Source organism: Guillardia theta (genome assembly GCF_000315625.1).
Source record: "Guillardia theta CCMP2712 unplaced genomic scaffold GUITHscaffold_26, whole genome shotgun sequence".
Lineage (NCBI taxonomy): Eukaryota > Cryptophyceae > Pyrenomonadales > Geminigeraceae > Guillardia > Guillardia theta.
Window position 1 is genome coordinate 176,027 of NW_005434648.1, and position 14,293 is coordinate 190,319.

Genomic DNA, 14,293 nt, shown 5'->3' on the forward strand with positions numbered 1-14,293 from the left:
CCCCGGACGCCAGGTCAGGAATTTTTCTATGAGGCACCGACCATTCACTGACATCCGATCAGATCATCTTAGTAAAACCCGGGCACCCCTTAGCCCCCAGAGCGTATACCCCTCACACGCCAGAGGAGAGGAGGTCAGGGTAGGGAAGGAGGTGCGATGACTTCTTGCAGAGACCATTTTTTTTTAGAATAACGTACCAGGCGGATCTCCCTTTAAATCCCCCGGGGGCCCTCCCCTCGCCCTCCCTCCCCCTCCCCCCACCCAGCCCCCCCCCTGCTGCCCCCCCGGCCCCCTTGCTGCGGAGAGTCCGGAGCTCCGGCCCGGTTGCCACTAGGCGGATGAAGCGGTCATCCGATCTGTCAGCCGGTGATCATGACATGCCCGGCCGGGTGACTGTGTGACAGCCTGTGACGCCGGGACGCCGCCGAGTCCGTCAGGCCGGGCCGCCGGGCCGGGCCACGGCGCCACCGACCGGCGGACACTGAGTTAGGGGCATCCGCCGTTGACTCCTGGTGCCCCAGCCTCTAAGTTCACTCAAACTGAAACGGTTAAGCCAAAATCAGCACCGTAGGACAATCTTGGCATGGCACTGAGGAGACTCTACCATGATAGAGGGCCCGGCGCCGCCAATCGGCCTTCCGAACTGAGTTCCCGGCTTCCGACTGAGAGTTCTTTGGAGTTCGGTCAAGTTTCCGAGCCGAGTCGAGCCCGAGCCCGGGCCCGCCCCCCCGGCCCGCCCGGCGGCGGGTGCTCGAACTTACGGCGGCGGGTGCTCGAACTTATAAGTACGAAAAGTTTCCTCGTACTATGGCGACAGTGGCATCGGCAAGATGGCCGAAGCGCATGCTGGTATGCACCAGCAGGTGGACCATGTCGAGCGCTTTCAGGCACAAGGAGAACTCCATGCTCTCTGCCCCTCTCATCTGCCGCCTCCATGCAGGTTCGAACTTGATCCATGGCAGAGAACAGAAGGTAACTCTTGCTGGAGCTCGGACGCTCTGGTCATGGGGGAGTGCGGACCATGGAAGAGGAGGATCAGGTGGCCACACCGATGCCCCCATCTTTGAAGTCATCCAGAAAGAACCGGAGAAGGTCGAGAAACCAGTGCTTCCAGCCAAGCTCATCAAGAAAGTTGCGTGCGGTGGAGCGCACAGCATGATCGTGACGGAGTCAGGAAGGCTGCTGACATGCGGGCTCAACGACAACGGGCAACTTGGACTAGGAAACCTCGAGAACGCCAGCGAGTTCGAGGAGGTGAAGGGGACAGAGTCCATAGCTGACGTGGCTGCTGGGTTCTGGCACACCCTCGCAGCATCCAAGAAGGGCAAGCTCTACGCGTGGGGCTCGAACAAGCACGGGCAGCTGGGGCATCATGACACTGCTGTCAAGTTGGCGGTGGAGCCCCAGGAGATCCTTCTGCTGCGAGATGCTCCCATCAAGCAGGTTGCCTGCGGTTCCTACCACAGCATGGCGTTGACCAAGGACGGGGAGGTATACACATGGGGGTTCGGAGCGCATGGGCGGCTGGGCCATGGCTCGACTGAGGACGAGTTCATGCCGAAGCGAGTGGAAGCACTAGTGGGAGAGAATATCTCTTCCATCCATGCAGGGTTTGAGTATTCGAGTGCCGTGAGCACAAGTGGCAAGGTCTTCGTGTGGGGGTACGGTCATTTCTATGTGCTGGGCCAGGGAGACAAGAAGGACCAGCTGGCGCCTGTTGTGCTCGACTTCCCCACGAGCATCAGACAGCTTGCTTTCGGCTCCTTCCATGCTGCCGCCGTCTCGCACAGCGGGATGCTGTTCACTTGGGGACATGCTACTCACGGTCCTCTCGGACATGGGTTGAAATCCCCGAACATCATCCTGGAGCCAACTGTTCTTGATGCACCCGCACAGGTATCTCGATCTTTCCTCCTCCTCCCTCTCCAGCTTTCAACCTCTTGCCTTGTCCCTGAGTCCTCGGACATGATCTCTCTCTATTGCCAGCATAACCTGCACTCTCCGTTTCTAACCATCTGTTTTTGTTCTGTAGTTGCAGAACAGCAAGCAGGTAGCATGCGGATCGCAACACACGCTTGTCGTTACTGGTGTCCTTTGCACGCCCCATCCTTCTTTCCTCCCATGACACGTCATGCCAGGCACCGGCGATGTCTTCTCTTTCGGGTTGGGTGGTCAAGGTCAGCTCGGGCTGGGAAGTGACTTGGACCATTATGAGCCGAAGCAGGTGAAGGGAGTCCTGTTGTACTGGTCCCTGACTCCTCCTCCTGCTCTAGATTCCTCGTTTTGTGGGCAAGTCCCTGCGGCAGGTCGCGTGCGGTCTGTTCCACTGTATTGGTTTTTGAATGCAACTCCCTCCTCCTTGGCCTCCCCCTCCTATGCTATCAGCCACGTCCTCCCTCCCGGTGAGAAGACGGTCATGTTGCGGGACGATGCGAACTCGTCTACTGCCTTTTTTACACCTGCCCAACCTGAGCGTGAAACGTGAGCAGGGTGGAGGGTGGTGGGGGTGGGTAGGGTGCAGGAGGGAGAGGGTAGGAGGGAGTAGGTAGGAGGGGAGGTGTAGCAAAGTGAAGGAGGCGGGGGGAGCGAGTTCCAATCAGGTACACGACAATTCTCTGTAACATCACCATAGTCATCTCCAAACATGATGCCCTTGGGCGAGAGGATGGGGAAGTAGTTGGCAATATCGGCTCTGCGGAAGGAAAGCTGTAAGAGCTCGATGAGAGGTCTCCGTCCTCCTCTCCCTCCCACCTCCCGCCTCCCGCCTCCACCGTCCTGCCCTTTCTTGTTTTTGCCATCTTTTTCCTTCTTCCTCTTCCTTTTCTTCCTCCTCTCCCTCCTCCCTGCCTCCTGCCTCCTGCCCTTCCTTCTGCATCTTTCCTACTGCCTTTCCTTCATTCTTTTCATCCTGTCTCCTGTCTCCTTCCTGCCCCCCGCCTGCTGCCTACTCCTCACTTGACATCATCGTAGTCATGGTTCCCATCAATGAAGATCAAGTCCGCCAAGGGGAGGTCCTGCGTCTTCTTCACTTCACATCCTCACGCCGCCGCCGCAACCTCTCTGTCCAGCAAGTACTTAAGGTACTTGGACGCGATGTTGGCGGGAGCCGCGATGGGGATGACGACTGAGGAGAATCCTGAGGAGATGATGTTGTGCATGAATTCTCGTTGAACCGTAGGATATCCTGTCGAAGATTTCACAAAGGTTGGAGAGACTGGAGAGGAGGAGGAGGCAAGGGCGAGAGGGGACAGGGAAGGTACGAGGAAACAAGATGAATGCGTCTAAATTATCTCACCGTTCTTGAGGGGAAGTCGCTGAGACTTCAGGTCTGTCGAAGTCCCCAGCCAAGTGTCGACGCAGATTATTTTCGTCCGACATCCCCAACTATCAGCGCAAGAGGAGCATTACCCACCCTCCGCACTTTGACGGCGCTCACCCCTTGGCTCGCAGTACGCTTCCCATCTGGATGGCCGATCCTCCCTTCCAGCTGCCAACCTGCCGGGCAAGACGAGAAGCTGAGGAGGAAGAGGTGCCTCGAGCTCGCTGACGTCTCTACCTCGATGATCAACTTGGGCTGGGTCAGATGGATCAGCGAGGCCATCATGTTGGTATCGTGCCCCTGGTGCTCCCCAGCCGAGAAGGTCAGCCCCTGGTGGTCAAGTCAGACATGTTGCAACGGCAGCATCCTGAAGCAGCAGCGCCGACCGTGGAGTCGAAGTCACTGTAGGGGTTCTGAGGATGGATCTGCCTGAACACGGCAGAGAGCTCGTGCTCATCCTCTGACGGACAGGCCTCAGCCCCACCTGAGGACCGTCGTCAGCCGCGGATCTCGGAGACAGGAAAGTCTCTTCCCTCGCTCGAGAGCACATCTGCTGTCGTCCGAAGCTTCTCGTCGTCTCCAAGTGCGTAGGTGACTTGTGACAGTGTCCCCCCTTGGCGGAGAAAGGCATGGACTACTTGGATCTTTCAAACGCAAGTGACCCCATACAACTCTACTTATCCCATAAGCTCCCTCACCAGCTCGCCCTTGAGCCTCCTCGAACTGATCTCCTGATCGATCTGGAATACAAGCCTGCACCGGCCATTCCTCCATCAGCCTGCAAGACTCCTCCTCCCCCCGCAGAGCAAGTTACCTCAAGTGTTCAGCAATATTCCCCATGTCTCCTCCTCCTTCCAGTCCTCGCACAGCCTGCTTGCACCATCATGGCTGCTTCAACCTTGCTTCACCATGAGGCGTGCCTCTATGATGTGCGATCGTGCAGTCTCCAACATTCTCTCTTCTCCTCCGCTGAGCGTCGGGAGGGAAACCCCCGTGCTACCTGAGGAAGAGACCTCTTTCTTCAGCGCCATGCTGCTATCAAGCACTCCCCAACCTGTCCCTGGCTCGGCAATGAAGTAGCTCACGCTCAGATTCTTGAGCTCCACGTTGCCCTCCTCCCCGTGCGGCAGCTCAAACAATCTGACTGTCGCAGAGTGCATTCCCACCTGCAAGGGTTGTGAGCACCCGCTGTCAAGCTTGCTGCTGGCAACTTGTTGCCCCATGATCGAGACTTCATACTCAAGTTGCTTCTCCTCGAACGTTCGGATGATCCTCCCGTCAACCTGCATCCCTCCCTTCATCTTCCCTCGTCCTCGGGCCGAACCTGCAGGACCTCGAGGACGGCGAAGCCATCTTCATCTGCACTTCTCTCAAACAAGAAGACAGCCTGTGAGCATCAAGGAACAAATCAGATCTCTCTCACTCCGCTGAGCGGGAAGATACCTCCGAAGTGTCATAACTTCGACCATCTTTGGGGATCCTGAACTCCAACGATGAACCTGGGTGTTTCTTCAGAGCGTCATGAGCTTGAAAAGCCACAAGCTTCACCGTGTCCGGCGAAGAACACGCCCAGGGTAAGTAGAATGACGGAGAACCTGACCATTTCTTGTTGTGGACTCTTATCCTTCACCCTCAATAGACCTGTGCTGTTCAAGGCAAAGCCACAACGTTGAACCCGACAGTCTTTCTCACTATCTACATCAGCATGCAAGATCCCAACAGATATCTATGCAGGAACCACCGAGGCAACGCCGTTGCCACCCTGTTTCTTTTTTCGCTCCTCTGTATTCCTTCTCTTCCTCTTCCTCTTCTCTTGCTTGTCGTCCGTCGGTGCCGCGCTTTGCGGCTTGTCGCAATGATCCTGTCTTTCAGTCCCGGTGTTGCCCCTCTAATTAGGCTACACTCGGGTCGGCCCGGGCCCCGGATCCGTGGCACTGCAGCCGGATGATCCGACCGGCGTCCGACGCGCGCGGCCCGGCCCCCAGGCCTCAGGCCGGGCATCAACTTGACTTGCGGCCGCTGAGTGCCGCGGTGCAGTGCCACGGCCGGCCACCGTAGTCCGCCGCCGGGCCGGCGCCCCGGCCGGCGCATCACAGGCCCTTCACCAATGGTAGTACGGTACGGTCCGATCATCATGGCATGTAGCGGGGGTGTTCACAAAGTTTCAAGAATAGCCTGTAAAGTTGGGTCTGTAAAAGTTTAGCCTGTAAAGTTGAGACTGTAAAGTTTGTCGGAGTACCCTAGTACCCACTCAGCACTACTACCGGCCGGGTGACGGGCCCGGTCCACGGCACGGTTTCGGATCAATTTTTTTTCCCCACAATTTTTTCTTCACCCAGTTACGATAGGTGCTGATAACCGAGGGGGTGGGGGTTCAAAACCAGGGATGGTGGGGTAGATCAGGAGACATTTTTCTCCTTCCAGGATGGCCACCATCACCCCCCAGGATCTGATCGACTTTGCGTAGAAAGGGTGTGGTGGGGTCATGGAAACAATCGACGAGGGGGAGGGGTAATATTGATTTTTGGGGGGTGGGGGTCATGGATCCATTCGTTTTACAGCAATGGTGTTTCGATTCAGTAAAACTTGAGTCCGGGGTGGGGGTGGTGAAGAGTAAGGGTAGAAGGTACGGAGATTGAATATACGGTGGGTAAGGTGATTTTATGGGGGTGGGTAGAATAAATGAGGGGTAGGGGTACATAATCAATTTTATACTATAATTATGCAGAGAGATTGATCAGAAATGGCCATAGATAAAATCAAGAAGGGCATTCATGAAGGAGCCGACTTGTCGAGAAATCTGATGTATGCGGGGTGGGGTGATTATCCCAGGGATAAGGAATGATGGTGGGATAAATGGATGGGGTAGGGGTTATCCGAAGGTATTTTGTCGGGGGGTGGGGATCCGGACACATAACAAGTTTGTATCACGAAAATTCAGCAGCAAGGTGTACGAAGAACAGAGTAGAACAAGGAAGAGGAGAGGAGGAAGAGGTAGCGTATCGTGTAGTCTGACGTGCACGAAGGAAGAGATTCAGGGATGGTTGCTTGAGAGACAATGGGGGTGGTGTTTCAAGCATGATCTTTATAGAATGTTTCTCGATTCGAGAGTCGGTTCTCCACGATCATGGTCAAGTGTGTAGTAGTTTTTTCAAAGAAAGTACACGCTCTCACAATGCAATGACTAGCACGTAATATACAAGATGCCAATTGATGTCCTTGTGGTGTTCTGATATCTTTTGTGTCAGGAATCGGGAAGCATGTTCCGAGTTTCTTCGCTCGCGCTTTCCCTTGCGCTGTTTGCCGCTTCCTCGCAAACATCCTTCGCGTTCCTCGGGGCCCCAAAGTTGAGTGCCATGAAATCAAGACCTGTGCTCCGCAACAACGCCTGCTCCACAAAGATGGTGTTCTGGTCCAGCAAGTCAAAGTATGCTGAGGAGAACGAGAAGATCGTGAAGCCACTAATGAAAGCCAACAAGAAATGGATCAAGGAGAAGAAGAGCCAGGACCCTGAGTTCTTCACCAAGCTCGGACAGACGCACAAGCCCGAGGTCTACTGGATTGGATCCTCGGATTCTCGTCTTGCAGCCAACGAGATCATCGGAGCTGAACCTGGCGAAGTGTTCGTCTCTCGTAACATGGCCAACATTGTGAGCAAGCACGACATCAACCTCATGAGCGCCCTGCAGTATGCCGTCGACTACCTCGAGGTACCTCACATCATCGTCTGCGGCCACTACAGCTGCAGCGGAGTTAGGGCAGCCCTGAACAACGAGAACTTCGCGAGCCCGTTGGAGAACTGGGTGGCACAGATCAGGGAGGTTTACCGCATCCACGCTGAGGAGCTGGAAGCTATTGAGGACAAGGAGGAGCGTCTGAGAAGGCTGGTGGAATGCAATGTGATCGAGTCATGCAGGTCGGTCTATGACCTGACCATCGTACAGAACCGGTTGAAGGCTACTTCCCAGAGTCAGTTGTATGCCACTCCCAGGATCCACGCTCTCGTCTACGATGTTTCTTCTGGAGAGCTCAAGAGATTGAACTGGGTGGATCCGGATATGGAGGACCCCTACGAAATGAAGTACGATCTCGAGCAGATCCGAACCAAGCCCCTTGAGTTCGCAACATTGTAAGGAATGAGTGCATGCTTCTCTTTTTCATGTCCTTCACTGTTTTTCCCCCCTTGCTAGATTACAGATGGTGCGTTATATAAAGTTAAATTCTAGAATGAATTATCAGGCGATGATTGCACTAAAAATTTATCAGATATTTCATCCTCCCAAAAACAGTGTCCGAATTCTATCCATCTTCCTTTCACAACTATCGTTACATCTCAAGAGTTCTAATCTTGCTCATCTTCTTGCTGCACCCAGTTGTACACACCCTGGGTGTACGCCCACATAGCAAAGCTTGGGAGCGCAGCGATACCGGTGATAACGATGAGACTTAGCACGTCCTGAATGCGATGCCAGTCTGCATTCGGAACCAGGAAACCCGAAATCAGCACGTTGACCGGGACCGCAACGACGGTCGCAACCTTGGCGATACCTTGCATGTTAGAGTTGTCAAGCGTTTCCTCCTTGGAGAGGAATGACAGCAGGCCCAGGACAGGAACCCAGAGTGCGATGAGTTTCAGCGCCCCCGCACCCAGTTCAGCAGGAGAAACACTTGCACCCTCCTTCTCCGCGAGGAAATCTTTCCTGATCTTCTTGCTGTAGACCTCCTTGGAGCTTCCTTCCTCACCCTCGCCCGCTCTCTTGATCATCATCCGGACACTGTCCACCGCTTCCTCTGCCGCCTCCGATGGGTTCGTCACCCCGACAGATGGTCTCTTGTCGATTGACATGTGCATGATATCAGATCTTGTGACTTTGTGATATGAAGGCTCTAGCGTTAACTCGTTCGCTGAAACGGGGCTTGCCAGCGCCAAGGAGACGAGCAGGGCCCCACAAGATGCCTTGAACGCATCGAGAGTCTGCAACTTGCTGTCCCCTTTGTGATGTTGGGCCTGCATAACAGACCAGCTGCAAGTGCTCTGTCTCCGTGCGACACATTCCAAAGGGCGCGGCTGGGTTCGAACGATCCTCAATGACGCGAAGGCATCGCAGGAGGCTAGATACGTCAGGGCGATCGCTGCGAGGAGAACGTGGTAGCTTCTCATGTTGCCCAAGACTTGCTGAAGACAAGGCAGCTCGATGATGAACACGTCAGAAAAGGTCGGGAGAGGAGAAGGCAACTACTGCGAGGAGGGTGAAGTGGTGGCTGGAAGGCGGATGAGGGGGACTGCGAGACCTGCGTAGCGCCTGGGGTTTGTTTATGAGAGGACATTCGTTTTAAAATATATTTAGAAAAGCTCACGGTAATGATTTAATATTCAACTTTTTGGTTAGTACCAGAGAGATCTGATTTAAAAAGCACATCTCTAAAATGAGAAACTCAGTTTACAGCCTTGCCTTCGCAGGGACGGGTCACTTCAGCGTGACCGGGCCGGGCCCGGGCCGCCGCCGGGGCCTGCCGCACTGCGGACTCTCTGTGTAAGAAATTTGAAGTTGGGAAGTCATTCGGGCCGGTTTACTCCGAAAGTCTCGTAAGTAAAAATCAGTACGTGGACAATCAGGAGAGTAGCCTGAGGAGGCTTGACCCGGCCCGGCGGGCCGATTGCCCTGACACAGTGTCGCACGCCGGCCCGGGTCACGTTGGGAAAGTTGGGTCACGGTCGGACTCGGACTGGCCGGCGGACCCACTGGCACGGGGTGACACGGCCCGGCCGTGGGGCCCGGGGCCAGGCTGTGAAGCCATCATTTTAAAAAAGTCAACCGGCGGCCGAGCCTGATGAAATGAATGATGCTCATCTTTATTTTTTTAGTTAACGATAGCTGTAAAATCCCTCGTTATAAGTAATCGAAACAGCACGATTTCGGTGTTTTTAAATCACTTGTTCAACAACTATTGCCGTGCCACGACATCTGTGATCCTTTTCCCCAACCCGTGGACCTGGTTCTCCCCTCCTCCTCCTCCCGCCCCCGCACATCCTCTCTCTCTTCTCACAGCAGTACCCTCCAGGTCCTGAATCGGATCCCTTCCATCCTTGTACCCTCCCTCGTTCCTCCCACCAACATTGGTCGATTGCGTCCCTTGCTCCTACCCAGGTTGTCCTCCAAAGGCTGATCCTTTCAGGAGAACGTTACCATCATGAGATGCCGTCGAGCTGCTCTGGATGTCCTCGCTATGTTGGTACTCATGAATGGAGTCGAAGCATTCTCCTTCCTCACCATCGGGAATGCACGTGATTCTCGGGCCGTCACCCTCGGAAGGAAGGGATGTGCTGCATGGCCGACGGCACGCCCCCGTACAGGTTTGACGAGCTTGCGAGCAAGCACGGAAGTCATAGCGATCGCCAAGGCGGCGGCAGCAGCGGGAGGAGATGCTCTCCTCCGACCCTTCTGGCTCAACGAGATCTGGGGCCTTACCAGTGTCATCATTCTTATAGGCCTCCTCTACGAGAAGGCGGAGAAGGCGCTAAAGCGTGCTGTTCCACAGACGTTCCTCCCCGTGATCAACGCGATGCTGAACGAGCTGGGCGCCCTGGGCTTTATCAGCGCTCTGGTGTTCCTCTCCACCCACCAGGGGGTCGGCCTGTCGATGCTCAAGAAGCTTGCTGCCTTGTTCGGTTCCAGCATGCACCACGTCATTCACGACTTCGAACTGCTGCACTTTGCGCTGTTCGCAGTGGTGAACCTCTACTTCGTCCAGGTTCTCTTCGTCATCTTTGGGGTGATCAAGACGTACCAGAAGATCGAAGCGTTCGACAAGGTTCAGTTCAGCGGGGGAGGCTCGAGCCCCTCCAAGTGGGAGGACAGAGACTCGAGGATCGCCATCATCAAGAGCATGTCCATGTACCAGGCAAGCAAGCCCGACAGCTCGCTGCAGGAGAAGATCAGCCGCTATGTCAGCAATCTCTTTGGATGGGACAGGCAGATCGGAGGTATCGTGATCCCCTTGATGCTGTGAACGAGGACTGATGGAGATGATGATGATGATGATGATGATGGAGATGATGATGATGATGGAGATGATGATGATGATGATGATGATGATGATGATGGAGATGATGATGATGATGGCGATGGAGATGATGATGATGATGGCGATGGCGATGATGATAATGATTATGATGATTGCGATTGAGATGATTGAGATGATTATGATGATTGCGATTGAGATGATGGAGATGATGAAAATGAAGTTGGGATCAAGGAATCGATGATGAATTGTGCAGAATTTTTCTTGTTCCGTGAGAGGATGCGGCTGAAGATCGGATCCCACGGCCTTCTTGACTTCACTGCCTACATGGAGAAATCCATCGGCAGGTGAAACTACACTTGTTGCTCCTCCTTTATTCTCCCCCCTCTCTCGTCGCCTACCCCCCCCCCTCCCCTCCCTCCCGTTTGATCTCCTTCATGCTCATTGACAAGCACGCGCAGAGCTCTCAAGACTCTTGTCCACATCCCTGGGAGAGGCTGGGTCACTTTCTGGGCTATGTTCACCGTTGCCATTACTTTGAAGTATTTCTCCCCTGCTCCAGCTCCAGCTCCAGCTCCAGCTGCTGCTCCAGCTGCTGCTCTTCCCTCTGCTGCTCCTTCTGCCCTGCTCTTGCTCTTGCTCTTGCTCTTGCTCTCTTGGTTCCCGCACCTTGCTCTTCCCGCTGCTCCCGCTGTTCCGTCTGCTGCTTTCCTTCTACATTCTTCTCACTTCGCCTTCAGGCAGTACCTGCAGCTACATGGAGTCACGTCAGCCATGGCGCTGTTCGGTATCATCGCAAGCGGACATCTGGTGACATCCAGTCTTCCTCGCCCTCGCCCTCCCGGCGCTCCTCTTTCTTCCTCCTCCTGCTCCACCCTCCCTCCCGCCATTCGTCTTCTTCCCTCCCTCCCCTCCCCCTTCCCCATCCTCGCTCTTCCTTAGTCCCCTGCTTCCGTAGCGCATGCATGACGAAAGTTCGTCAGATCCTGCTGGGAGGTGCTCTCTGGATGCTCGTCAAGGTTTCTCAGGTACGAGACAGCTGGACTTGTTGCCTCCGCTCACACCCGCACAGATCAAGGACATGCTGAGGCCGCGACTGACTGCGGTGAAGGAGGAAGGGGAGGGGAGCAACAGGATGGGAGGGGTGGAGGGGGGGGGAGGGGGGAGGGTATGTTGAGGCAACGAAGGGGAGGAGGGATTGGCAAGGGGAGGGGAGGAGAGGAAGGGGAGTAGAAGGAACTTTGTGGGGATCAGAGCTGTAGCTCTGATGCTGCTGGGGTCAGAGGGCTCTGGAGCTCGTGAGGAAGAGTGAGAGCGGCGGGTTGTCGTCGACGCCTATCAGAGCCGTTACGGTCTTTGACAAGATGGGAGCCGAGACCGACCTTTGGTGAAGCATCCCTCCCAATGACCTCTGCTCTGCTCTGCTCTGCTCTGCTCTGCTCTGCTCTGCTCTGCTCTGCTCTGCTCTGCTCTGCTCTGCTCTGCTCTGCTCTGCTCTGCTCTGCTCTGCTCTGCTCTGCTCTGCTCTGCTCTGCTCTGCTCTGCTCTGCTCTGCTCTGCTCTGCTCTGCTCTGCTCTGCTCTGCTCTCCTCTCATCTTTCCATTCTTCTCCTTTGCTATCCTCTCTTCTCCTTTCTGCTCTGCTCTGCCCACTTACCTGCGGCTCTCCTCCTCTCTCCTCTTTCCACTCTGCGCGCTCCCTGCTTCCCTACTTGCCCCTACATCTCTACCATCCTCTCACACCCTCTTCTCCCCTCTGTCACTGTTTGCATCTCCTCAGGTCACTTCCATCCCTTCCTCTCGTTTTCCTCTTGTTTTCCTTTCGTTTTCCTCTCGTTTTCCTCCCCCTTCCATCGTCTTACCAACAGCCTCCTCTGACTTTCACTCCTCTTCCAGGGACAGCTCTGTCCTCCTCCATCCCCCCAAGTACCTCGACCTCCCCGGTGATCTCAGGGAGGAGGAGAACCGGTACTGACGGGACCGCAGACGGCGAGCAGCCCGCATGGAAGAGCAAGTGGGAGCAGCAGGCGCTGGGGGGGCCTGGGACTGACTCCTTGCTGCGCTAGGTTGAGATCCATCTTTCATCTCAGAGATCCAAGGTTACCTCCCCCCATCTCTTGCTCTCTCCTGCCCTGCCCTCCCCTACCTCTTTCCTCCACCCTCTTCCTCCTTCCCCTCCCTTGCTCTGCTCTGCTCTGCTCTGCTCTGCACTGCTCTGCTCTGCTCTGCTCTGCTCTGCTCTGCTCTGCTCTGCTGTCCTGTCCTGTCCTGTCCTGTCCTGTCCTGTCCTGTCCTGTCCTGTCCTGTCCTCACTCTACTCCATCCTCCTTTTGTCTTCCCCTCTCTCCTCCCCCTCGTCTCACCTCAGTCCCCTCCTCTGCTCAACTTCCCTCTAGGAACAAGCATGAGAGGCTTTTCGGCCTCTACGGAGCCAACGGGCCGAAAATCTACACTAGCATCTTGCAGGTAAAGGAAGAGAGGCAGAGAATTCTCAGCTCGTGCTTTCCTCGTCCTCCTCCTCGCTCTCCTCTCCTCATACTGCAGCAATCCTCGTCCTCCTCCTCGCTCTCCTCTCCTCATACTGCTGCAATCCTCGTTCTTTCCGTCCTCATCTTCACATCCTCTTCCCATGTTCTCTTGTCCTCCCTGTTCCTCCCGCATGCTTCTCTTCTGTCTTCCTGCATGACTGAGTTTTCTTCTCTTGCTCTCTGCAGGCCATCTTCTTTCTCAGCACCATCCTCCTCACGTCGCAGATCACGCTGCTCTCGGTGAGACAAAACAAATTGTTTCTCTCCTTCTTCTTTTGCTCCTCCTGCTCCTCCTGCTCCTTCTGCTCCTCTTCCTCCTCCCCTCCTCTACCACTACCACCACCATCTCCACCTCCTCTGTCTTCTCGTTCTTCACCTCCATCTCTCTTCCTTCTACCTTGTCTTACATCGCTCCACCAGAATCTTGCTCTGTCCTACAAGCTCGTTACCATCAGCATGTGGGCCTTCACCATGTTCCTCCTCCCCGCCATTATGATGCGACTCAACTTCGCCATCTCCACTGAGGAGCTGACAGACTATGGTGTTCTAAGGTATGTCATGTTATGCTGCTGCTGCTGCTGCTGCTGCTGCTGCTGCTGCTGCTGCTTGCCCCCGCCTCATATCTCATCTGTCCTCGTCATTCCATGGCTGTGCTCTGATTGGTTGGTAGTGAGATTCTCGAAAAACAGAGGCAGAAGCAGGTGACGCCGCCTCCTCCATCTGCCCTCCCTCAACTCCCTTCGCTCCACTCGCCCTCTTCCTTCGCTCTGCTCTGCTCTGCTCTGCTCTCTGATGTTTTCTTTCCTTCAGTTTCTCGTCGGCATTCGCGCCATCCTCGCCTTCCTCGTTCTCTTTCAGAACGGAGACAACAACCTTAACAACAAGATCGAAGTCCTCAGGAAACTTCGAACGCTCCCCCCCGATCAAGTTCCGCAGGTTGTTGGCGTTCCACTTCCCTTTCGTCCTCTCCGCTCATTTCCATTTCTCTCTCCTTCCCTCCCCTCCCCCTTCCCATTTCAGCTGGTCTTCTCCGTCCCTGTCCCATTCTCTTGCCTGTGCTCTCGTTTGAACCTGCTTCGTTTGTCGCTCGCGCTCGCGCTCGCTCTCGCTCTTCCTCTGACAGCATACGCAGAGACGGGCGGTGGAGGAGGAGTACCAGGAGCTGCAGAAGCTCCCGCAGGTGATGAGCGAGGCAGAGCTAGGAACGGAGTGACGAGGAGGCGGCAGGAGGAGATCGGTCTGCTTCAGTACTCCTTCAATGAGGTAAACACTCGATCCTTCCGTCTTGCTCCTTCCCTCCCCCGCCGCTCTCCCGGCCTCCTCTTCCTCTTCCTCTTCCTCCTCCCCCTTCCTCTTCCACCTCTCTGGTCTTCCCCTCCCCCCCCCACCTCCTTTTTCGTATATTCCACTCTCCTCGGCTCTC

General features: G+C 55.3%; 6 protein-coding genes across 6 annotated transcripts in view; 3 read left to right on the plus strand and 3 right to left on the minus strand.

Annotated features, from left to right (window-relative positions):
- Nucleotides 1-807: 807 nt before the first annotated feature.
- GUITHDRAFT_137494 (hypothetical protein) lies at nucleotides 808-2,342 on the plus strand (the record flags this gene model as incomplete). The annotated part of the gene is made up of 4 exons (XM_005834232.1): nucleotides 808-1,896; nucleotides 2,033-2,087; nucleotides 2,139-2,224; nucleotides 2,274-2,342. The coding sequence occupies 4 exons, from the start codon at nucleotides 808-810 to the stop codon at nucleotides 2,340-2,342; spliced, it is 1,299 nt and encodes a 432-aa protein (XP_005834289.1).
- On the minus strand, nucleotides 2,314-5,189 carry GUITHDRAFT_162687 (hypothetical protein). Its single transcript, XM_005834233.1, has 16 exons — nucleotides 4,868-5,189; nucleotides 4,763-4,818; nucleotides 4,653-4,706; nucleotides 4,531-4,602; nucleotides 4,374-4,485; nucleotides 4,240-4,319; nucleotides 4,134-4,189; nucleotides 4,018-4,097; nucleotides 3,706-3,803; nucleotides 3,557-3,649; nucleotides 3,437-3,495; nucleotides 3,296-3,384; nucleotides 3,057-3,184; nucleotides 2,956-3,014; nucleotides 2,628-2,692; nucleotides 2,314-2,468 (listed from the first exon to the last, which is right to left on the minus strand). Exons 1-16 carry the CDS (start codon nucleotides 4,920-4,922, stop codon nucleotides 2,374-2,376), a joined length of 1,251 nt encoding a protein of 416 aa, XP_005834290.1. The 5' UTR covers nucleotides 4,923-5,189; the 3' UTR covers nucleotides 2,314-2,373.
- Nucleotides 5,190-6,565: 1,376 nt separating this feature from the next.
- Nucleotides 6,566-7,549, plus strand: GUITHDRAFT_152077 (hypothetical protein). The gene has a single exon (XM_005834234.1). It carries the CDS (start codon nucleotides 6,580-6,582, stop codon nucleotides 7,450-7,452), a length of 873 nt encoding a protein of 290 aa, XP_005834291.1. The 5' UTR covers nucleotides 6,566-6,579; the 3' UTR covers nucleotides 7,453-7,549.
- Nucleotides 7,550-7,661: 112 nt separating this feature from the next.
- GUITHDRAFT_137497 (hypothetical protein) lies at nucleotides 7,662-8,480 on the minus strand (the record flags this gene model as incomplete). Its single annotated transcript, XM_005834235.1, has 1 exon — nucleotides 7,662-8,480. The coding sequence occupies one exon, from the start codon at nucleotides 8,478-8,480 to the stop codon at nucleotides 7,662-7,664; it is 819 nt and encodes a 272-aa protein (XP_005834292.1).
- A 1,067-nt stretch (nucleotides 8,481-9,547) lies between these two features.
- GUITHDRAFT_106763 (hypothetical protein) lies at nucleotides 9,548-10,330 on the plus strand (the record flags this gene model as incomplete). Its single annotated transcript, XM_005834236.1, has 1 exon — nucleotides 9,548-10,330. One exon carries the CDS (start codon nucleotides 9,548-9,550, stop codon nucleotides 10,328-10,330), a length of 783 nt encoding a protein of 260 aa, XP_005834293.1.
- Nucleotides 10,331-11,689: 1,359 nt separating this feature from the next.
- The window catches only part of GUITHDRAFT_69575 (hypothetical protein), a gene marked incomplete at both ends in the record, with an annotated part of 3,176 nt that continues 572 nt past the window's right edge, over nucleotides 11,690-14,293 (minus strand). The window contains 2 exons of the mRNA XM_005834237.1: nucleotides 11,690-11,918; nucleotides 14,140-14,234. Coding sequence (XP_005834294.1) covers nucleotides 11,690-11,918; nucleotides 14,140-14,234 — 324 coding nt within the window. The remainder of the gene's footprint in view (nucleotides 11,919-14,139; nucleotides 14,235-14,293) is intronic.